The following is a 23,439-nucleotide window of genomic DNA, read 5'->3' as shown; positions in this document are numbered from 1 at the left end:
CTTAATCTTTATTTCCCTAACATGTAATTTTCCTTAATTATATTTGGAGAATATTTATGAGGTTATTAAAGTTAATTGTAAGACTCAGAGAGGTCTTTAGCTATAATTACCAGTACAAATCAAAGCTCTGGGTAATTTTTTGAGAGGATTTTTTTTTGTGTGTGTGTGTGGTTTTGGGGTTTTTTTTTGAAGAATCCATTTGATCATCTGTCAAACCAAACTGCTTGAGATGATGGAACTGCTTTACTCAGTACAATGAGCAGCTGAAACTGGTAAACAAATATCTCTGTGGACAAGCTTTAGCATCCAACTATGAGTCTGCAACAGCCCTTTCAAAATTCACTTGGAGATACGAAATGGGCTTTTGAGGAAGTGTTGGAAAGAATCGATGCTCTTCTCTTAAGCTTTCATATAAATCTTTTTACTTCCACACCTGTTTGGAATGCCGTGCTTCATAAATTTAAAATCAGGGGTATGTTTAGGCTCAGACCTCGACTGGTACTTTGCAGCAATTAGGAAATCTGGGTTTTAGGTAAGGAGTGACACCTGAGTGACTGCAAGCATCAGGGGAGCTGTCACAATGGGAAAAGAAGACACTGCCACCTTTGAAGAGGAGAAATAGGGAGGACTTGGAGCTGCCAAGCTGGGGGAGCACAGGGAGGTCTTCAACAGAGGCTGGTTCAATTGCTGTTGTCACGCACAGATTTCCTGTCCCTCAGACTTCACTCTCACAGCCCATATGGGAACATTAATATTGCATCTGCAGTGTCTTCAGAGAGCCCTGCACAGCCTCTGAACAGCAACAAGTGTGACAATCCCTCCTCTTTTAGGTGTGCCAGCTCCTCATCTCTCAGCTGTCATCCTCAATGTCTTTTTTGACAAAGCTCTGGCTTCAGATGGCGAGTGATCGCAACATAATCTGGTAAAAGAGATGAGCTCAGCTTTCAGCCTTCCTGCACAGGAGAAAACCTCGGCTACAGCCAGAATGCAAAGCTCTCTATAGGAGTTTTTTTCACTGTTTTACCACAATTTTTTTACCAGAAGTAGGTGAACATGAGCATTCCTAGCCTATTCAGAGCTGTCATTTGTTGCCCCCTTTGCTTGCACACACTTCACATGTCCAGCTTGGTGGCTCTGAGGTGGGAGGAAGATGAAGGGATAGCTCTGCTCCTGAACTTTACCAGGATACTTTTCTTGCCCTTCTCAAAGTGTTCTTTGAGGTTACTGCTAAGCAATCATGGTCTAACACTTCTGCAGCTAGATTAAGACAAGAGCCAGGATGCCCAAAATCTTGGATGTGAGGAAATGCCTCCAGTTCAAATGCAGTGATGAAAGGTGCACTGTGTACAAAAGCAGCCAGAACTATTAAGAATCTCTTGGTTTTCCCTGTCTAATCTTTCATCTCTTTCATAAGTCCTACTGATTATCTTCTCCAGAATTAAATACTTAAAGTTACGTAGTTTGAACTTTGGGGACACACACACACAGCTTCTCAAATCTGCACTGGAAAAAAGATGTATTAGAGGAGGAGAAGAATTGCCAAGCTCATTTTCTCTAGATTTTACTAATAAATCAGTACTGCTTTTGAATACATCCTTGTCTTCTAGAAGTATCCTAAGACAACATCCATTGCACCAGGGAGCTTATACTCACAGAAAGTAGGTCCGGTGCAATTTCTGCTGAACTCAGGCTGTGGTTTCTGCAGTGCAATTCCACCCAATGTAATCACTTTTTAATAGATTTCAGATGCTAGAGACCAGCACTAGATTAAAACCATCCTGACACGGAGACAGTGAAGGACTATCAACAGCAAGGGTAACCTTCCAGTCAATTCATCTCAATAATCCTTCAATTCTCGCTTCCTATCTTGCCAAATCCAGGCAGGAAAAGGCAGGTCTTCTTCAAGAAATAACAACAAAAAAGGCAAATTTCCTGCAATGGTTTCACTAATACCCAAGATGCTGAATCCCAAAAAAGCTGCCAGCAACCTCTAATCTGTTTCAGAATGGAATTGAAAGTTAGCCAGCAAGCAGAAAAGCTCTGTGACACCTGAACCAGAGAGACTGAGACAGTTCACACTCTGACCTATTTCAGCCTGGATAACTGCTCAGTACATTTCCACTGCTGAGGCAAAATCCAAACTCCAAAGGGGAAAAAAAAAAAAAAAAAAAAAAAAGACAGAAGTTTTCCTGCATTCCCAGGAGAGTTATTATTTTTCCTCTTCCAAGGGGTTAACTTTGACATTTGGGTGCAAATGTGAGTCAGCAGAGGAAAGGGAAGAAGATGGAACCTTAGGGTGACACCATTCCAGAGCCAGCATTGCTTCACCTCTCCAAGAACAGGAAGAGTGAGGGAATTAAGAAAAGGGGATAAAGATGCACCACAACTGGATTCTGCTCTCATTCTTTAATGGTGCCCTGGATGAACACACAGGATCATGTCCCCTCCCTTAATTATGGCAGAACTTCCAAGTAGCTGGTAAAATCAACACCAACATTTGCTTTCAAAAATATTTTAAGGTATAAGAACACCTCTCTCCTTTTTCTCCTCCCCTTTTTTCCCCCACAGTCAATTCATTTTCCCTTTTTTCCTCTTTTGAATTGGTGTTAGAGTTGCACAACACGGCATTTGTCAGATTTTCCCAGAGCTCTCTGCCAGGATGATTCTGCTCTCAGTTTGAATCCATGTCCAAGTGAGGGAAGTTCATTCTCCATTTCCATTCCAGCCATAACCCCTTCCCCTGGAATTTCCAGCTATGGTAGAAAAAGCCACCAGACAACAAGACAAACCAGGCTCTTGTTTTCTGCACTTCACTTAAGAGTAACCAAAAAGAAGACTGAAACTTCTGGATTTGATGAGCTTGGAACATTCCACGATGGAGACAGCTGATGCCAGCATGGGATGCACGAAAGTGAGAAAGCAGAACATTATCTTCTAAAAGCAACAACATTAAATGGCATTCAAGCAAAACAAATGCAGAGTGCTTTGACATCTGACTACTGAAGCATTAAGTGGCATTACCATAATTTTCTCTCATGCCCCTGAAGAAGTCTAAAATAAGCCCTGACTGACAAAATTCTAGGAAGCTGTAAGTGTGGGGTATTTTTTGTTGGGTTTTTTTGTGGTTTTTCGTTTATTTGTTTTTATTTTGGTCTTGGGATTTCATTTTTAAGCAGCATAATCTCACAGCATAAGTAACCAAGCACGAAGAAGAGATAAACCAATGCAGTGAAAATTCCTTGCTGTGCTCAGATCCGGCCCCTACTCTGGATATCTTTTATTTAAGAGAGACCTTTATGCAGAAAGTTTAATTTATTTTTTATGGGAAAAAAAAGTCTAATACTGAGCATTCTCAGCTATATAATCTTTCAAGGGACTGTATCTTCAATAAAACTTAGGAAAAAACAAGGACACTTTGAAGCCAACATCTCTATTGATTGACTTGCACGGTGTCACACAGGGCAGTGGCACAGCCAGGCCCCTGAATGAACTCCTTTCAAGAACCACAGAATCACAGCATCTCATTAATGAAACAACACTCAGGAGCAAGAATCATGCATAAATAATTACTCCTGCTTCTCAGAGATTAAAAAAAAAAAAAAGTTTCAATTCAGCAGAATTAAGACCAGCAGCTGATAAGTAAGAGCACAGAAGTTGGCCAAGAGCCACCACTTTAGGGAATAAAAATATTTATTGCTGACTCCCACTCTGCCTAAGTATTTTCATGCACTATAAAAATAGGACTGGTTTTAAAACTATTGTGCAAGAAAAGCTATATCAAATAAATACCTATGCATAGAAGATTATCAACTAGGGCCATTATGTTAGATAAAAAAATCTCATTTCTGTACTTCCCAAGGTGTTCCCTACACAATCAGGTCACACTGCACAGTGAACCCCCCTGAACCCCTACAGAATTGGAAATTAAATCCATTTATACAATAGCCCTGGTTTGGCAGCATTGGGATGAACATTTCATCTCACTGCATCCCATGCCTGCTTTCCTGTTGTACAGCTGAGGCCAAAGCAAAGGGAAGGGTGTGACAATAAAAAAATAAATCAATAAACCACATAACTACTTCATTACCCCTTTTGAAAGCATGTATAATATTTTGAAGGAAACAATTCAGTGTATGATGTTAATTATCTACATTTCCCTTATTTGCTAGGGCACACTTTCCCCCAATCTTCATCAGCTAGAAAATCCAACCAGAGCAACCACTTACTGCATCTCAGATGGAATTCTGTCAAGCTTAGCACGTTAAAGAGAGTACTAGAAGTGTGTTGCTTCTATATATAAACTGCCTGTCTGGTGCACAGTATGTCTGAATTATACAGCCCGCCTGACGCCGCATCCAAGCTCTCCTGGATGAAGAGAAAAAAAAAATAGTCCCCCTTTGGAGTTACTTTCAAAGCACCGAAGCATCCCATAATATTCTCAAGGAGCAGGAGGGCACAGAGTCTTTGAAAGAAAGCCATCATACCTACCATTTACACTTCACTATTGAGTTTAAGTTAGCAAAGCCTTTTGTAAAGAACGTCATTGAAAGCAAGAGAAACAAAGACTGGAACAGACAAAATCCTTCAGGGCTGACAAAGCTGCACCACTGCTACCATCAGACCTTATCAGCTGCTCCTTTGCTCCCTCCCAGCATCACACCCTTCCCCCAGGTGGCCTCTGTTTTCTTCCCCTCTGCCTCCCCATCCTTTCTTTTTTAAATATTAAAATTACTCATTGAAGAGTGTGTGTTTTATAACCCACACAGAAATAAAAACACCAAAGGTTTTCAGCAGTAACATACTACAGGTATAACACAGCCATAACCTTGATCAAATTTATAAAATTCTGCAGGCTTTCCCAAGGTGACACTCAAGACTTTTGGCTGCTAGGCAGGATTTCCTGCCATGGTGTCAGTGCTTGGAGCTTCCTGAAGTTTAATCCTCAGTTTTGATCCCAAATCCCACAGCTCATTGACAGCGGGAGAAAAATCAGTGTCTCAGAACACTCTCATGGTAAGGCAGATGCCCCAAGCCTGCTTCCAAAATTTAATATAAAAATGTCCAAAAAAGGGATAATCCTGTAGCAGCCACTCAGAAAGGTGGACACTCAATACTGTTTGAGAACCCTTTAAAGAAATAAGTCCAAGACAACTTTTTAGTAGTGAAAAAGGTTTCATTTGCACTTGGTGGCATTTTCCTTTCCCCAGCCACGTATCTAAAAATAGATATTCTCCTTTTTCCTCATTTTGCCCTGGAAAGGATTGACCTGAAATTCAAGATATTTAAAAAACAAACTACTATTTAGAGTTAAGTACTTTAGTAAGTGGGAGTTCAAAACAGAAACATTCAAGTATCAGAACAAAGGGTTCCATCTCCTTTTATACAGCATTTTCATTTCGAAAAGTGTTAAATAACTGCAACTACATACATCTAAGAAACAAAGCTTTTCCTCATGCCTTATAGGTATATTTCTAATTTCTCTCCCAAAAAGGCAGGGAGACAAAACCTCTTCAAATTATTAATAATAATAAATCCTTAAAAGCACATCCCTATCTGACCTCAAGCAAATGAAAGACACAACAAACTTTTACATGCAAACATTAAGATTCAAAACAGGAGATGACCTTTAGTGCACCCTTCCATGAGTGGAATGTTCTCACCCACAAGCAGATTTAATTAAATTTAGCTCTTTAGACTGATTAGAGTTAATAAAGCAATTCATTAATAGACCGTTTTATTATGTTTACAATGTGCTGTTTTGTTGGATATTGTGCAATGGTTACAAGCTGCAAGGCACTGGTTTTTCACCCTCTCTGACTGCACTGATTTTATATGAAATCTAAAAGAAAGGATTATAAAAGAGTTATAAGCACTGGAGAAGATCAGAAGTGCAGTATATAAAATGTATTGCATGAGGGACCCTACAAGAGATGTCACCAGGGGTGATTGTTTTTATTTTATATATAAAACAAGCCATGTTTCAAATTCACCATATGAGAGAAACCCCTGTAAAAAAAATAATCACCATATACAAGGGAATTATTGTAAAAAATGTGATTTTTCATGCCCCTCATTGCCATACATTTCTGTTAAGCTCCAGACCACTTCTTTGTGTAGCAAAGTGGAGAGATCCAGGTGGAAAGAGCTGCATGGAATTCTTCAAACTGTGCCACCTTCCTGCAAAGGGACTGTGCATCTGGTTAATTGAGATATTCTGCTACAGGAAATAGCCCACAGCTCTCCCTCAGGCTACAATATTCTCAAGGGAAAGCCAGGACACTTCAGCTACAGGCTGAAATTCTCCATTTGTAACATCCAACAAGGGAACGCCACAACCTGCTTGAGCAAATCCCATGTAAGGGAAAGTGTCTAAATCCAGAGAAACCACCTTAAAAAATCCAGGCTTTTCTTGTTAGTACAGCTGGATGCTGCAGAGGATGGAAAACAGCTTCCACTACACATGCTGTACTGGATTTTCTGTCCTTCAAGCACAAATATCAAACTCCAAACATTTAGCAACGGTGCTGAAACCACGGCTCTCCAGGAGAGGAGCCAAGTCCTACACTCGGTTTGCAGAAAAAGCACACAGAGGATATTTCACAGGGAACAAGTTTTTTTAAAAAATCACACTTTTCCAGCAATTTTAAGAGACCTGTCAAAAAATAAATTAAAAAAAAAAATAAACTGCACTGTCCTCCATATCTCACTAATACAACCAGGTGAAAAATTTGTGAGATGGTCTTACCTGGCCAGCGGACAGGAGTTACCCTCTCATGCTGCTATCATCCCACAACCCTCTCCCTCCTGGGAAGAGGAATTCCCCGAGAGAGAGCCAGGACATGTCAAGAGAACTTGCCCAGAGTCCAGCAATGGCGCTGAACCACCCTTCAACTGGGATTAGGGCTAAAAAAACAGCATTCTTTGAGAAACGATTGGACAGCTTCTGCGTGGGGGTGGGACGGGATTACTGCCTCCAAACTGGGCCTGAGCAGTAATGGATTACCTGCAGAATCTGTGTCGTAACCCCCCCTAACAAATTAACTCACTTTGAAATGTGCTACTGGGCTACACACACCTTGTCTAGGGCTACAGCAGGAGTGGCCTTCACAGGTGTTTTTTACAGGAATTCTGGAAATGACAGAATGCCACTTGAATGCACCCACAGCACAAGGCAGCTCCCCCCCTGGGCAGCTCCTTGCTTTGCCTGCTCCATTTTTCCCTAACAGCCTTTACCACCCAGCAGATACAATTATAAATTGTATCTTTAGTCACACAATCTATTTAAGGCTCAAATTGTGCCGACCTGTAAGTTTAAGGTCAGGGACAGCTGTGTTGGAAAAAGAGCAAAGTAACAACAAGTGGTGAGAGAATGGGTTAGGCCAGCAGCAACAGCTTAGCCCTTGGAGAAGCACATTCTGTTAGAGGAAATTACAATTCCCTTAAGGTTTTCTACCAGTTCCTGAGGTGCAGCAAGGAATCTTAGAAAGGTTATTCCTAAGGGGTTTATACCCGATTGCTGTAACTCACAGAGCATCCAAGACTTTTTTTGAGTGCACTGTATTGATTTTATAGAGGGAAGACTGAAAGAAGAGCTTTGTGCAGCACAGGTAGCAGACCCCACAGAAGCATCTCTAGGTAATTCAGGTCTCTAAAAAGCTTCTTTCTGTTCTAACAGGTCCAGCCTTCCCTAAAAAAATGAGGCCAGAATTTTGTAACAGCACTGCAAACCCACTGATCTTTATTTTCTAATGCTAAATTTGTAGATTGGTTAGACAGAAAGTTGTGGGTTACCTCTTGACTGAAAATTATTGCAAAGTTTGACAGGATGTGGTTATTCCATCAGTGATACAAAAGCATTTCACCAGCACATACAGAGAACCTTTCTTCACTTGCTCCAGTTCACCAAATAATGACTTTTTTTCCCCCCAGGGTAATTAAACAAGAACGCACAAATATTCCTAAAAACACTCTGTAATCCTCTATAAATAAAACAGTGACATTCTCTACATATACCAACATTATCTCTTACATCCACACTATTTCCCAGAGCCCCTGGATTCCACCACAGTTCATGGAAAGGTTAGGTCACATCACTGTTCCAATGCACTCGTTTCACATCAGGGCAGATTTCAATTTCATATGGAAGAGACAATGGAGCAGCGTGACCTTTGGGTATCACAAAACATGTCCCCAAAGCCCACTTTCATTTTCAACAGATGTTGGTTCAACATATTTGTCGGTGTAAATCCTCTTAGAGCCCGGCAGCTCATGCAGCAAAGGAAGCAAACCAAGACCAACACACATATTTTTCATATGGGAGAACGGACATTTTAAGGAAAACAGCTTATGGGAAATGCACAGTTGCACAGCAAAGAAATAGGGGTTGTAAACCATCAAAAAATTGACTTGTTTCCTAAGAGCACATAAAGTTTTATCCAGTATTTTCCTGGCAAGTCAGCTGAAAGAACTTCAAGTTTGCAATCAGACAGAAACAAAATTAAGTACAGATTTAAAAAAGAAAACCCAAAGCAGTAGGCTGCTTCCTCTGACTGCAGTCAGCAGAAGCAAATACAATTTCGTCGGTTTGTGTGAAGACTGCAGCACTTTGGCACTGATAAAAAGAGACGTATCTCAACTATCTGACTCTGAAGCAACGTGTGTTTTAAGAGGGAAAAAATGTGAAGCTACAAGAGTCCGATAGGAGAGCAGAGCCCAGGGATTTTTCTGCATGTGAAGCACACCAAGAGCCTTTCCTTGCTCTCCTGTCATCCCAGCATGTTAGCTGATAAATGCTCCATAATTAGAAGACCCAAGTGGGGATGCCTGAAATCCATCTGACCTGAGGGAATGAGTTTAAAAACCTGACCCAGCTTTAGTGTGCCAGATCCTCCTGTATTCCATTTCTGCCTACTGGAAAGGGCTGGCAAAGGCAGACACAAGAGACAGACTCAACTAAACATGGTATTCAGTGGGATTAGAGCAAGGTTATTTTGGGACGAAGGAAGTACTCAAAAGAGGAGGGCAAAGGGAAAAAAAGTAATATTGAATTCAAATTAGATGCTGGCGAAGGGAAAGGTCACAAGATACGCACAAGCAGAAACCAGGAGGGAAGAAATATTACTCCTTTACATTCCCTGTCTGAGCAGAGCATCTGGTGGACTGGGGGAATGGTTTGCAAAGAATCACCAGTGGGACTGAGGCATCACCACTTCACTGCAGGCAATCTTAACACATAAGTCACTGCCCAAACAGCTATACCAGCAAACATACAAATAAACTCCTTTTGTGGAGCTCTCTTCCAGTAAACTTGATCGTTCTGGGAGAGATAAATCAATCTGACACTAATTACATCCAAAAACTGCAAGTAATGACATCATGGTAGGAAAAGCCCAGCTCTGAGAGATCTATTTTTGAGGAAGCCAGTTGGAGATAGCATCTTGCTATTTCTCTGACAGAAGTTTGGATACAAATTGAATATTCCAGTCTCGTTCACAAAAACCTTCCAACAGCTAAAAGGAAAGGAAACTGCAGCCCTGAGACCCAACTACTGCCTTTGCATTTCTTCACATGCCAAAGATAACAAAGCACTCTCATACCTAATTACCAGGTATTAAAAATAGGAACATGGCCACGGTGGTGCACCTGGTGATTATGGTTTACCAAAGCCTCCGATCTCTTGTACAGCAACACATAACACAAAAATAAAATCTAAATATTGTTTCCAGGAGCACGGGAGCTTGCAAAGCATCAGAGAAACAGAAGGCACATGGTGTTTTTGCAAGCCTAATGTGAGGATTAAGCTGGATGACAGAAGAAACTCTGCTCTTGCAGAGAAAAGCAGTGTGCAGGAAAGAGGAAAAAGGCGATGAACCAGCGAGGAGTAGAAGCAATAAGAAATTGAAGAAGCTTCCTCATTCCTCGCCACATCTGAGACAGGAACACAGCTCGGATTTGGCACTTTCAGATCACTTTCCTTGTCTCCAGCTCAACTCTGAGAAGCTGCAGGAGTGTTTAGGTGGATAAACCCACAGCCCATGCCAAGCTGGCTCACAGGCACACAGAAGGACAAAGCAGATGCCACTGAGCAAATCCGCCTCTCCTCCGATCACACCCAGGCTGTTTCCCACTGAAAGCACACCCCAAAACAATCAACTTCCCAGTTCTAGGTCAGACATTTTTAATGAGCAATTAGCTCAGACATTCATTTTTTCTTGGCATCAAACAGGATCTTAAGTCCTTAAATTAACAAAAGTCATTCCAATGTATTCAGTGAAACTTTCAAGTCAGAACTAGTCACTTGAAGTTTTAGACCAGAGCTGTGGCCTTTATGTTCAAGTATATCCAAACCCCAAAACATCCAACCTTCCTCAACCCAGAAATAGATAGTTTTGTTAAAACTTGCACATTTTTATGTCTGAGATTAAAACTAACATCTCTCCTTTCAGCATTCCACGCCCTGAAGTAGCACACAGTGAATCAGAACTTCACCTACAGGAAAACATGAAACATTGAGGGGATGGAGGAACAGAGCACAGAATTGCAGGCTGCGTGCTCAAGTGCAAGTCAAATCAATCTCACGAGAACACTGCTTCATTTAGCCAGGGACCCACCCATTTCTGCCCAGTTTTTGGTTTAGGCACACATCCACGTCCCAAAACAAGCAACGCTCAGTTTTGGAAACAGCATTAGTCAGAGTTTGTTTGAATTTTCTCCTCTCTCAACACTCAAAATTCTCAGCTGGTTAGGCCATAAAAGTGCTCCTAGCTCTGCTCATTGGGAAATGCTTCCCAAGCCTTGCCCTTCACACCTCGTGCCACTTAGCTCAGTTTGTTTAAATGAGAAATGAAATGCAGAATGAGAAACCATCCAAATATTAATCAGAAATGCCTTTGGTGCTGAGGTCTAGGTGAGGGCACTTGTCAAACTCTCCCAGTGGGCAGAGTTCTGGCACATTCCTGCCAACATCAAAAGGTACTTCTGTGTTTTCCCACACTTTTGTACCCTCTCTGCAGACCCTCAAAACTGTGAGTTTTTAACAGCATGACCAGAACTTCCACATCTTCCTAACAGAAAATTATGTCACGTGGTCATTCAGCTACCTGAAGTGATCTGCACACTGCAAGCGCTGCAGGGCTCTTCCTGCACTGCTAAAACCATCACATGCCTTCCACAGCTTTATTTAGTATTTACTGTACCACACCAAGCTTTAACTTAAACAGCTAAATCTTCTATGGCCAAGCCTCTCAGAGCTGCCTGGCATTTCTTGCAACCTACTACTTCTACACCAAGCCTGCCCATAAGGATGCTTCTGAAATATATTTTTTTGCCTGATGTAATGTTTTCGTTTCACACACCAGTTTATTTTCCCAGCATTAGCCAGGAAAGTTCTTCAGCCTACTTCTTGTTCCATAACTAAAGTAAGGTGAAGGAAAGGAGAGTCTTGGGAGTTAAAGGCTACAAATGTCTCCTGACAAGAAGCCCTTAAGCACTTCCCTCATGTTTGCTGTGTGATGAAGCCCAAAAATCAGCTATTTTTCCACTACATGCAAGGCCAGCTGCGTCACTGGTGAATTCAGAGGTGCAAGAGAACCAGTCTTAGGGAGCTTTCTCTGCTTCTGGTATTGAAGTGACCATGCACCTTCCCTTCCCTGGGGTTTAATAGAAACCCTCAAAGCCACCTTTCTGAAGGAAAATTAGGTTTACTGCAGCTCCCTTACCCCCTCCCCCCCACACCATTCCAATGGCCAGGCTTCTCCCCAAAAAGTATTTCAGCACCAGCGAGACAACAGCTGATATTTCAGAGCTGCTATTTTAAGGATTGCCTACGAGTGCTCCAGTCTAGCTAGACAGATTCACTGCTCTTGGCAACCTGCTGACTTGACAGGAGGGACAAATACCTTGCTCCACAAGCCCAAAATACTATGTGGATTATGCTCCTTGCAAGCAAAGCATGAAAAAAAAATCCCAGGGTTGAAAGCCTTGCAAGTACATTTGAGCTCCAACTTTATCCAGCAACAGGCCTGGAAAAACATCCTTCTAGATGAGGTAATGATTAGTGTTACATCCTGCAGCCAAGCTCAGCATCTGGGCTTACAAAGACAGAGGCTGGGCTTCCCATGCTGTTAATCCTACCAGTAGTCCCTTGCTTGACTGAAACAGGAATCCCAGTTCCTAAACAGCTGCTTCCTCAGACAGCCAGAGAACAGCTGAAGGAGACTCAGGCCAGGCACGGACACAAAAAAAGGCAACTAATTATTTCAAGCTGAGAGGCAGATTGTAAGATAGGCTCCAGTCACCCATTTGACCAACATGAGATGGGTCTTCAGATTTTTTTCTCACTTCTTTAAGCTGCTCCTTCACACATTTACTTTGGGGGAGATTGTAAGCAACACCAGTGCTATTTGTGGGATATATGCATGTAAAGCATTAGGGGGAAAGGAGTGTTTGATGAAGAGCATATTTGCCACATAAAATCATCTCAAATTTGGAACAATTCCCCACGCCCTACTGGCAAGCATCGCCTACAAAGTCCTCCTTCCTTCCTATATTTAGATCAGCCTGGCTGAGTCAAGCCCTCCAAGAGCATCCCTTGCTTTCGTAACTTTCTGTTCTAGAACAGAAAAGCCAGACATGCTTTTTTCAGATCATTTGTTTGGATCATACATTAACACTCATAAAGGCAGAAAGTAATGCAATGAGAAAAATAAGTACTGGTGCTGCATAAACCAGGCTGTTTCCAAGGGCTCTTCTTGGAACATTCACCCAGCTTACAAAAGCCTTCACACATCTGCAATGCCAAACACTGCTCAAAAAAGTTCCATCCCTACCCTAACAAGGCACCCAGGTCTTACACACAGGGAATATATCCTGAGGGAGTATATCCTTAGGGAACACACTGCTTCAAATGCTCTGGTTTGCATAACAGTTCAATAAAGCCTGTGTGGCTTGTGTTCCCACAGACAAATAGCCACTCTGCTGGCTTTAGCTTCAATTTGTACCAAATTGTTTCCATCTCTATTTATGCAAGTCATCCAAACTGCTGTATAAAACAGTTTTCTCCCCCAAATTAACCCCTCAATTTAACAGATTCCACTAACAACCATCACAGCATCTCTTCACTAGTCCCTAAACTTCAATTTAGCCTACTGAAGTTACTTAGTGCCTTCTTACTGTAACCATTAAACCTGGCTGGCTGGTTTCATCTGCATTTTGAGCTTTTTCTAATTAGCAACACTTTCTGCTCCTTCACAGCAATGTAACATCCCAATTTTTGAATCACTAAGAATACACATCAATGCCCAAACTGATTACTTCAGTGAAATAATCAAATGTATGGTCCGTAAATGGATCGTGCTAGTTTTTAAAAAAAGTAATAATTATGTATGTACAAAGATATGTGACAGTTGTTAAAAGTGATATAAAGTGTACAAAGAGTGAAGGCACAACCCTCACACCATTACTTACTTTAACAATAAAAAATAGATTGCTTGAATTACTAACTTCAAACTAATTATGACCTAAAGAGCTCTGCTCTGTAAAATGGTGGATGAAGATTTCTAGCACAGAGAGGACACACGGCAGGATCATTTTTCTCAGCAGTGTAACATGCTGCATCTGTCTGCAAAATTGGCAAAACAAGGTGTCAATTATTTTCCTAATACAAACAAGAAATTGACCTTGTCCTTCCTCATTCAAAAAAAAAAATAATAAAAAACAGTAACTAATATTATCTGCCTACAAGAGAAATATCTCATTTACACAGCTCCTTGTTGGATTCGCAAAACTCCTGCTCACGTAACAATTATTACTGCAGCTAGCAGAGTGGAAGCTAGCAAAAGAAATATTCCCCTAGAAACAATGTCTCAAGTAATCACATCAAAGCCATCTAATCCATGCAGGAAGGCAGGTCCTGGAAGGTTCAGCTGGGCAGGACTGTGCCTTCCTGCACCACGCGCGCTCCGTCCGGACAGACGAGCGCGCAGCACGTGGCCGCAGCCCCCGCTGGCTCTGCTGGCACAGACCTTGAGCAGTATCAAACTGCTAGATTTTGCAAACACTGCTGGCATGTGCTCTCAATGAAGGAGCCCAAAAGTTTCCATTGAGCTAAACGCAGAATAATCTACTGGCGTTGAGGCGAGCCTGAAAGCGGAGAAGCCGATCATTGATCAGCTTCGCTGACGCCCAGGAAAAAACAAGCTCAGCAGCACAAGCCAGGTGTGCGAACAGCAAATCCTGAGTGGCAGTCTGAAAGTCTGTCAGAAACTCAGAACACCATGTTTCGTGTTAATTATATTTACATATTTGCCATCCACTTAATTACCGTGCCTGTCAAACCCCGCAGCCAGATCTGGTGGTGCAGCACTGCCCTTTCCCGATGGAAGGGATCTGCAGTAACTGCACCTTCTACCTCTGCTCTGAATAGGTCTAGACAAGGTGATAAACTACTTCAGAAACTGCCTCAAACATTAAAACTACAACTGATTAACATGACTAATACTGCTACTAAACCCCTGTCACTACAAGATGCTTCACTCTCACAATTTCCTTCCTCTTGCTTAGTTACTTCCTCTCCTGACTGCTCTCACTGCCCTCTTCACCACACCAGGCTCTCTCCTGGTCTGTGCAAGACACAGAGCAAGACATCCCAGCTGCAAATCCAAACAAATTTATATTCAAATGGCAGGAGTTTCAAAAAGTCCTTGCAAGCCTTGCTGTCCTCTTATAGGAGCACATAGTAGAATGAGAACAGTGGGTTTGCCAAAATATTCTGATGACCACAAAATAAAAGGTACCTCTGTGAACCAGCCTAGTTTGGATGCTCTCTCCTGTCTCCTGTATGGACACAGGGAAAATGAGACTCTAATATCTGCAAATAACTTGCCAGCACCTCTGGCTTCTGGATAACAAAGGACCAAAGCAAAGACAGGAGTGAAAATCCATGTGCAAATGCAACGTGTCTGTGTCCCAGCTTTGTCTAAACACCTGTGAGGAAGGCTGGAAGAGCCAAAATATCAGTAACCCTCCCACCTTTTTAACATGGAGGCTCTCAACATCCTCACTAAGGAAGCACAAAAGGCTTAATTGACATATTTTAAGACTGGATCATACAGAAGGATTCATCTGGGATCCTTTGTGTGGAGAACAGGCAGTTAAACAACAAAACAATTAAAGAGCTCCGAGACACGAGTAATGCAAATAGATAAAATAATATGGGAAAATGCTGAACCTTGAACTTGGCAGTTCACAGTTTTAGCACTCAAGGGAAAAGATAAAAGACATGCTTGTGTTGGGCTTTTTGAGCAAATGGAGTTGTCCTTTAAACAAACCCCAGGAGAAGGAAGAAAAAAAAACCAAAAACAAAACAAACCACAACCCACCACAATATTTGAGTCTTCAAACCACTACACAATGAAGGGAAAAGCAGATCTAAGATAAAGAAAAGAGAAAGTGGGAGAAAAACGTGCAACAGAAAAGAGCAGCTGGGTTCCTTGTTAGAGACTGATGTCTTCCTTGATCAACTGACAGCACAGCCAGGACACAGTTGTGGAATTCAAACCCTCATCCCAGAACAAATCTTAGGATATTATCATGACTCTAACAGACAGCACAATCACTCTTGCTTGCTATCTCATGTCCAGGACATGAGACATTCTTGTCCTCCTACCTCAAACTCCATCCTTAGGAACCTTCTCATTACCCTGCCACAAAAATCTGCCTTCACAGAACACACTGAATCACCCACACAAAACTCAGCCAACTGAACGTGTTTCAAAGATGCTACAAACCACCTGAAAATGGTGCACAACAATTGGAAAGGTATTGGTGGTAATAAGGAGCACGATGTCACAGCTAACTCAACATACCAGCCACCAAAAATAAGTCAAACATTAGCATTAGCAGCAGGATCATTAGCATGATCCTGCTGCAACTCTGAATCAGGAAAGGAAACCAAGAGAGACCTAAAACTCTTCCAGAAGAGCAATTTATCTTGTAACTCATGTTAAGGTCACACCAACCCCAGGTGGGCTGACACACATAACCATGCTAGCAGAAGAGCTGGCCACCTTCAGCAGCAGCATCGGAGCAGTTTAGACACTGAATCACAGAGTGGTTTGGGTTGGAAGGGATCTCAGATCAACCTCGTGCCATAGGCAGGGTCACCTTCCACCAGATGAGGTTTCTCAGAGCTCCATCCAACTTGACCTCGGACACTTCCAGGGATCCAGGGGCAGCCACAGCTTCTCTGGGCAACCTGTGCCAAGGCCTCCCTACCCCTCACAGGGAATAATTTCTCCCTAATATCCCATCTAACCCTGCTCTTTTTCAGTCTGAATCCATTCCCCCTTGTCCTGTCACTACACCCTCCTGTAAATCATCCCTCTCCATCTTTTTCCTAGGCTTCCTACTGGAGAAGAACCCCAGGGCTGTTTATCCCCCTTTCTCCCATTGGAGAACTGCCACAGAAAGGACGGAGAACAGCTTTTGTCAGATTTAGTAAATATAAAAAACAAATTCACATTATCTCGGTTACCACAGAACCAATTTAAGTGTGCATAAGAAGAATAAGGAGGCAGGAAGCATCAGCAATCAGCTGGTTTAGAAGGTTAAAGTCACATTGAGCACAATGCAGCATCTGGTGGGCAGCAATATAAAAATCAGTTTCCGAGTTAGAGGGTTCACTTATGCCCACACCCAGCATCATCTTGCAGTATTCTGGTTTTCATGTTTCACTCCCATCCCTGGATGTGTTCCAGGCCAGCTTGGACGGGGCTCGGAGCAACCTGGTCTAGTGGAAGGTGTTTCACGGCAGGGAGCTTGGAACGAGATGGTCTTTGGGATCCCTCCCAACCCAAACCACGCAGTGATTCTGTGATTTAGCCGTACCCGTAACACACCCCAGCGGCCTATTTTCAGTGGTTAACACCAATCCCAGTGGTTCTCAGCAGCAGTGGATGGACATCCCACCTCCCCTCCGGAGGGGCTGGAGAGGGGGGGGCACCGCACGCCCTTCCCGGAGCGGAGCCCGGGGATGGTGGCACAGGCGGCGGTGAGGGAGGCTTCCCACCTCGCCCTTGAGCCGCCGCGGGGCCGGGGGCGCCTGCGCGGCGCTCGGGGGAGCCCGGGGGGGAAGGCGAGGGGAGGAGGATGGAGAAGGGAGAACGGGGGGATGCCGCCTCCCGCCGCTCACCTCGCGGGCGATCTGGTTGAGCGCATCGTCCTCCGCCGTCAGGCGCTCCCGGTTCGGCAGCCGCTTGCGCCCGGCGCCCGGCGTCCCCATGGCGGGGCGGTCCCGAGCGGCCCGGCCCGGCCCGGAGCGGAGCCGAACGCAGACCCGCTGCCCGCCGGCCCCGAGCGACCCTCCCGCTCCGCCGCCGCCTCCGCCGGCGCGGCCGTTACCGCCCCCCGCCCCGCGCATGCGCCGCCGCCCCCCGCCCTGAGGGGACGGGCCGCCTCACACCCGCCCGAAAGCGGGCTGTGTTTGGGGGTCTCTGCCCTCACTCCCGAAACCGGGCTGTGTTTGGGGCTCGCTGCCCTGGTACGCGAAACCGGGCTGTGTCTGGGGCTCCCTGCCCTCACACCCAGATTCGGGGGTGTTTGGGGCTCTCTATCCGCTGCCCTCACTCCCGAAACCGGGCTGTGTTTGGGGTCCCTGCTCCCTGCTCTGGCACCCGAACCCGGGCTGTGTTTGGGGCCACTTCTCGCTGCCCTCACACCCGAAACCCGGCTGTGTTTTGGATCCCTGGTCGTTGCCCTCCCTCCCGAAACCGGGCTGTGTTTTGGGATCCCTGGTCGTTGCCCTCACACCCGAACCCGGGCTGTGTTTGGGGCCCCTTCTCGCTGCCCTCACACCCGAAACCGGGCTGTGTTTTGGGGTCGCTGTCCGCCCTCCTCACCGCCCGAGGTCGGGGTGTGGGACCCTGCTCGCTGCCATTACACCTGAAATCGGAGTGTGTGTGGCATTCCTCCTCGCTGCCATCACCATCCAAAATCGAGTGTGACTGGGGGTCTCTGCTCGCTGCTCTCACCTCCTGAAATTGGGGGGAAGGGGTAGTTTGAAGGACCCTGCTCGCTGTCCTGGCCATCCGAAATCGGTGTGTTTGTGGGATGGTCCCTGCTCACTCTCCTCAACACACAAAATTTGGGTATGTGGGGTCCCTGCTGCTCCCCTCATGCCCCTTCTTGCTCCCTCAGCCCCACTGTGGACCATCCCCCTTCCTGCTGAGGTGCCTGGGCTCCCTGCCAAGCTGTAGGAAATTACAGAATAACGGAATGGGTCAAGTTGGACAGGACCACAAAGGGTCCTCTGGTCCCACCTCCCTGCTCCAGCAGGGTCATCCCAGAGCACAGGGCACAGGGATTGTGTCCCGATGGCTCTGGAATATTCCCAGTGAGGGGAGACTCCGCACCCTCTCTGGACCCTCTGTTCACTGCTTGGCCACTGCACAGGAAAGAATTTCTGCCTCCTGTTCAGGTGGAACTCCTGGGCATCAGCATCTGCCTGTTCCTCGTGTCCCATTGCTGGGCCCCATGGAGCAGAGCCTGGTCCGTGCTCTGGCACCCACCCTTTGGATGTTTATACACATCACAGAGGTCCCCTCTCAGCTGTGGCTCCTCTTGAGGAGCCCCAGCTCCTTCAGCCTTTCCTCCTCAGAGACACTCCAATCCCTTCACCACCTCTGCAGCCTCCGCTGGAGCTCCTTCAGGAGCTCTGTCTCTCTTGTTCTGAGGAGTCCAGAACTGGACACAGCAAATTTACCAGAAATTAAGGAAATGGGCATCGAAACCTCGCCAGCTGTAAAGCTGGGGGGTTCCTGTGCCACAAATAGAGGGGGAGCAGGACAGAAACACGGCTCTTCCTGCCCTGACACCTCACACAGCTTCATAGCCCTGTGGGGTCTCCTCAACAATGAATTTTCCTATTAAGTGTAAGTGGACATGATTAATTTTAGTGTCAAGTACATCAGTACTTAATTAATTCACACTGACAAGGAACATGTCTTTTCTGGAATTCCTGTCACAGCCCTTACACCTCAATTTTCACGCTAATTCCCTAAATATGAATTAAGTCTCTCAAGCTCTCATTATTACACAGACAGAGGAGAGGGCTACAAAAAGGGCCACAAACATCACCCACTCCCTTCTCACCAGAAAGCTGTGCTTAATCTTTATGGTTTAATTTTACTATCGATTTAAACTTGATTTGAATAAAAAGTAACACCTGCCTGCTCGATATTTATTGGCAGTTTTCATGTACAACACCTGAGATTTGAGTCATCCTCAGACTGGCTGGGTGGTGACACTGCATCGATGGTGCTCCTTGCACCTGGGACTGTTTATCTTTGCAAGAATCAGATGATTATTTTGTCAGCAGAAGCAGATGGATGAGTCCCCCACCTCGCTTGGGCAGCAGAACGTGCGTCACACCCTCAGATTTGGTGTCAGGTTTACTCTGACCCCACGCAAGTGGATTAGAAAGGACCTGCTTTGCAAGGCAGCAGAGGGGCTTTAAACTGAGCTCTCACCCTGGAGGCAAAGCTTTGCTGGGTCTGGTTTTCCTAGATATACCTCAGGCTTCCCTTCTTCACCTCCCCAAGCCCTGGCTTAGCACTACCACCCTTTCAGGCTCTGCATAACTCATTCCCTGAGCCCTTATCCTCGCATTTGCCCCTGCCCTTTGAGGAATTCTGGCTAAAGAGGCGGCGCAGTGCTTTATTTTTAGGTCCCTGTTACCCAGGGATTTTGGCCACCTGTGCAGCTGCATCACCGTATTCATGCAAGGAATTTCCCCGTTCAGAGGTGCAGGAGGATTTGCATCAGTGCTGTTCGCCTGCCTGGCTAAAAGCTTTGCAGAGCCTTGGGCTAGGCAGGCTTTTTTGTCCAAAAACCGACTATTGGGAGGACAAAGGAAAGAGAGAAGGGAAGGGAAGCAAAAAATAGAGAGGAAATAGAAATCTGGGGGGGCAAAGGGGAAAGAGAGGGGAAGAGAAATACAGGGGCAGGAGGAAAGAAATGGGTGGGAGAAAGGGAGAGGGAAGAAACAGAGAGAAAAAAGAAATCTAGGGGAATGATGGGAAAGAGGGAGAAGAAAGAAATAGAGCAGGGGAGAAAGGAAGAAGGGGGGAAGAAATAGAGAAAGGAGGAGAGATGGAGGAGGTAAGGAAGAATTAAAAGAGTAAGGCAGAGAAATCAGAAGAGAGCATGCTGGTGGGTGACTGCAGTCAGATTTCAAATCACTCACTGAATGTGCTCTGCAGTGTAAGAAATCCTTCTCTTTTCCTGCATTCCAGACATGCATAGTAATTTTTTGTTTCTTTGAATATAGACAAAATAAGCTATCCTGTTATAAAAATACTATACATAGATAATTTGTCCAGATAAATTTGAAATAATGGTTCAGACCACATTGGTTTTGGCTGCGCTGTGGAGCGCAGTGAGTGAACATGAAACACTGAACACACATTCCTTATTTTAACAAGCAACGCAAAGGCGAGGCTCGTTTTGTCTGAAAGTCATGACTGTGATGAATGATAGTCGGACAACAGTGAGTATCCCATGCCAGCTTTAAAGGGCTCTATTTTAAGTGCACAATACACCCCTCATTCTCCAGTATCCTGTGTGCAAGGAGGCTGCTTTGTGCTGAGCACACCCTAGAAGATACAATTTTCCCTCTGTGCTGCTCTTAAACCAAACCCCCTTGTAAAAACCTCACTGCTGAGAATCAGAACAAGCAATCAGCTGTTCAAACTGGTGGTGGTGTACTTGACAAACCTCTTTTACATAATAAAATGGATGGTTTTGTCTCCTGTGCAGGAAAATGTGGTAACATTTCTATCAGAGGCATGCCCTGGGATAGGGGAATCCAGTGGCTGAGTGAAAGTGTTAAAAGCAAACACAAGGGCACCTCTCCAATTCACTGTAAGGTCACAACATCTGCCAAACCAGAAATGAAGCCTGACAGCTTTAACAAGATGTCCATTAGTCCAAGGAGAATGGAACGCTTTAAAGACCTTGGAAAATCTACACTGAGGAGGCCCACGTTTGAGACTGTCAGCATACATGAGATGAGCAGGGCTCCATTAGCATTGCAATATTTTGCAAACATAACAGCAGTGGTATCCAGCAGGGTCTGCAGATTTATTAATGGAAAAAAATTACATCACAGACAAGTATGTGCTGGCACTGAAATTCTGAAAAAAAATAAAAAAAACACTGGTGCAACTAAAGGGCTTGTACTTTATTAGACTTCCTAGGCAGCCCAAGGTGATCCTCTCCAGCAAATGAGACCTCCTGGGAAAAGCTTTCAGGTGTGTTGCCACATCTGAGCAGTGTCAAGACAGGGCTCAGGAGAGTGGTGGTGTCCATGTGTATTTTGCCTGGATGAAATTCCTTACTGTTATTCTGTCTCTTCAAGTCAGCAGGGTCATTATTTGCATCAGCAGAGCTCTGGCCCTTTGGGAGCCTTGCTTAGCTTTGTCATGTCTAGCCTGGAGTTGTAGTCACACAGCAAAGCCAGAACTGATTAGTGTCTTCCCAGTTGGTCCAAGAAAGAGATCTGTGGGTTTGGGTTGGCCAAGGAGAATACTGTGGGCTTCCAAGCCAACCTTTAGGGGGACTGGAGAAAAAAATCCCACAAGAGCAGCAGACTTTTATGACTTTTACCAACAGCAGTGTAATGTAGTTTTTTTCTGAAGAAAGCTTATTATTTTGGCTTTATCTTGCCAGAACCCCTCCATGAGTTATTGGCCTTCTCTAATCACCTTGGCATGCCATGAGAGATACTTTTTCATTTGTAAATTTTTCACAGGTCACTAGGGATGCCACTTTGGGGAGCTCAAGGTCTCAGCATTTGATTGCTTTTAGGGTTGAGGAAGAATCTTCCCCTGGAGGGAGCTTTTCAAAGGTTAACCTTGGGGTTGATTTCATTTAGTGTTTTTGTCTGCACCCTGGCACAAGTAGGACAGCACTAATGAAATAAGCTGATGGCACAGTGTTAAAGTGTCACCAAAAAAGGAGGGTAAAATCTTGTAAGAGGTTAAGGACTTGAGAAACAAGTGGAGGGAAATCAAGCAGACAGCTAATACCATGCCAAAGGGTAAATTCATGAACTCATCAACTGTTAATAAGGGAAAAGGAGGAAGTTCTGGGTCATAAACTGGCCATGGGTTGGTTGCATGCCACGATCACAACAGAAACACCAAAACATTGCATTTAATGATGAGAGCACTTCAAGAAAGGCTCATTGCACAATCATCTGCAAGACCTTACCTAAAATGGTGCCCGCAAGTCTGCTTTTCCATATTAAAAAGAAATCAAACTTGAATAGCTGTGGAGAGAAAAGCTCCTAGGATAAGCAGCAGGAGGACTTTACTGAGATGAGAAGGGGTTGGCTTGTCTGTTCAAACTGCATCTCTCTTTTATAAAGTCCTTTGGAGATAAGTGGGATGGGGATGATGCTATGTAAAGCTTAAAGCCAAGTCAGCACAAAAGCAGACAGCTAAACAGACCATAGATAATTTTAGTCTGGATACCAGAGATTTCTGAACATGCATCCCAAAAGAGGTTGTGAGTAGCTGGGTATGTCAAGTCTGTGGTGAGCACTACCCTGAGAGTCTGTCTGCCTTAGCAAGCACTAGTCCAAACACTGCAGGCTTTTCACCCTGCCAGGACATCTGGGACGTGGGTATCCATCCCAGCTGACACTCGGTCACCTCAGAGAGGTTGTTCTTGTCCCATTAAAGCTCCTGCTCGGAGGGCACAAGCCAGCCCTCACCCAGACCAACACGTGCACGCTCTGTGTGACCATGCCAGGCAGGGAGCTCACCTGCAATGTGCCAGCCATGGCTGAGCTCACTGAGAAGAGCCCATCTGGGGCAAAAATGGGAGCCTGCTCAAGGCAGCCTCTGTGGACCTAATCTAATTAGCAGCAGACACGTTTCTCAGTGTTTCAGCAGAGCGAAGTGAAGCCAGCTCCACAGCAGCTGGGGTTGTGGAGAGCCAAACCCATCCCAGGCTGTCTCCCAAAGCCGGATGGTCATGGTCTGTTGTTTTCTCTCTCTGCTCCTATCTGCTATTCCCAGCCTGCCACAGCACTGCTGAGCTCCAAATTTGGTTGCTTCTCCTGTGGCTTCCTCTCTTGATGTGTAAAAAAAGCTACATTTTAAGAGAGCCCTGGTCTATTTTCAGAAGACAAGACATCCTAGTCTCTTCCACCTAGTCTAAAAACACTCTTTGTTCCCCACCTCAAAAAATATACCAGGGCATAAAACCTGTTCCAGGCTGTGGGATTCCTTGTGTCCCCTCTGCCTGCACTTCAGGCGGAATGCAGGCGAGAGATCAATGTACATATTTAATTTGGGAATACAGCCTCTACATCTGTCCACAAACATTGTCTGAACTAGTAAATCCTTCAGCTACACGAAATCGGGCTGGCTTCGGTGC

General features: G+C 44.7%; 1 protein-coding gene across 5 annotated transcripts in view; it reads right to left on the bottom strand.

The window, feature by feature from the left end:
- Window positions 1-17,402, bottom strand: part of LRRFIP1 (LRR binding FLII interacting protein 1) — a 99,675-nt gene extending 82,273 nt beyond the window's left edge. For all 5 annotated transcript variants that reach the window (XM_063400083.1, XM_063400058.1, XM_063400064.1 and 2 more), the window contains exon 1: window positions 17,189-17,402. In XM_063400083.1, coding sequence (XP_063256153.1) covers window positions 17,189-17,278 — 90 coding nt within the window. In that variant the 5' untranslated portion in view covers window positions 17,279-17,402. The remainder of the gene's footprint in view (window positions 1-17,188) is intronic.
- Window positions 17,403-23,439: the final 6,037 nt, after the last annotated feature.

The sequence above is a fragment of the Prinia subflava genome, chromosome 6, assembly GCF_021018805.1.
Source record: "Prinia subflava isolate CZ2003 ecotype Zambia chromosome 6, Cam_Psub_1.2, whole genome shotgun sequence".
NCBI lineage: Eukaryota > Metazoa > Chordata > Aves > Passeriformes > Cisticolidae > Prinia > Prinia subflava.
Note: the sequence above shows the minus strand (reverse complement) of the source record. Positions and strands in the feature narration are given on the sequence as shown.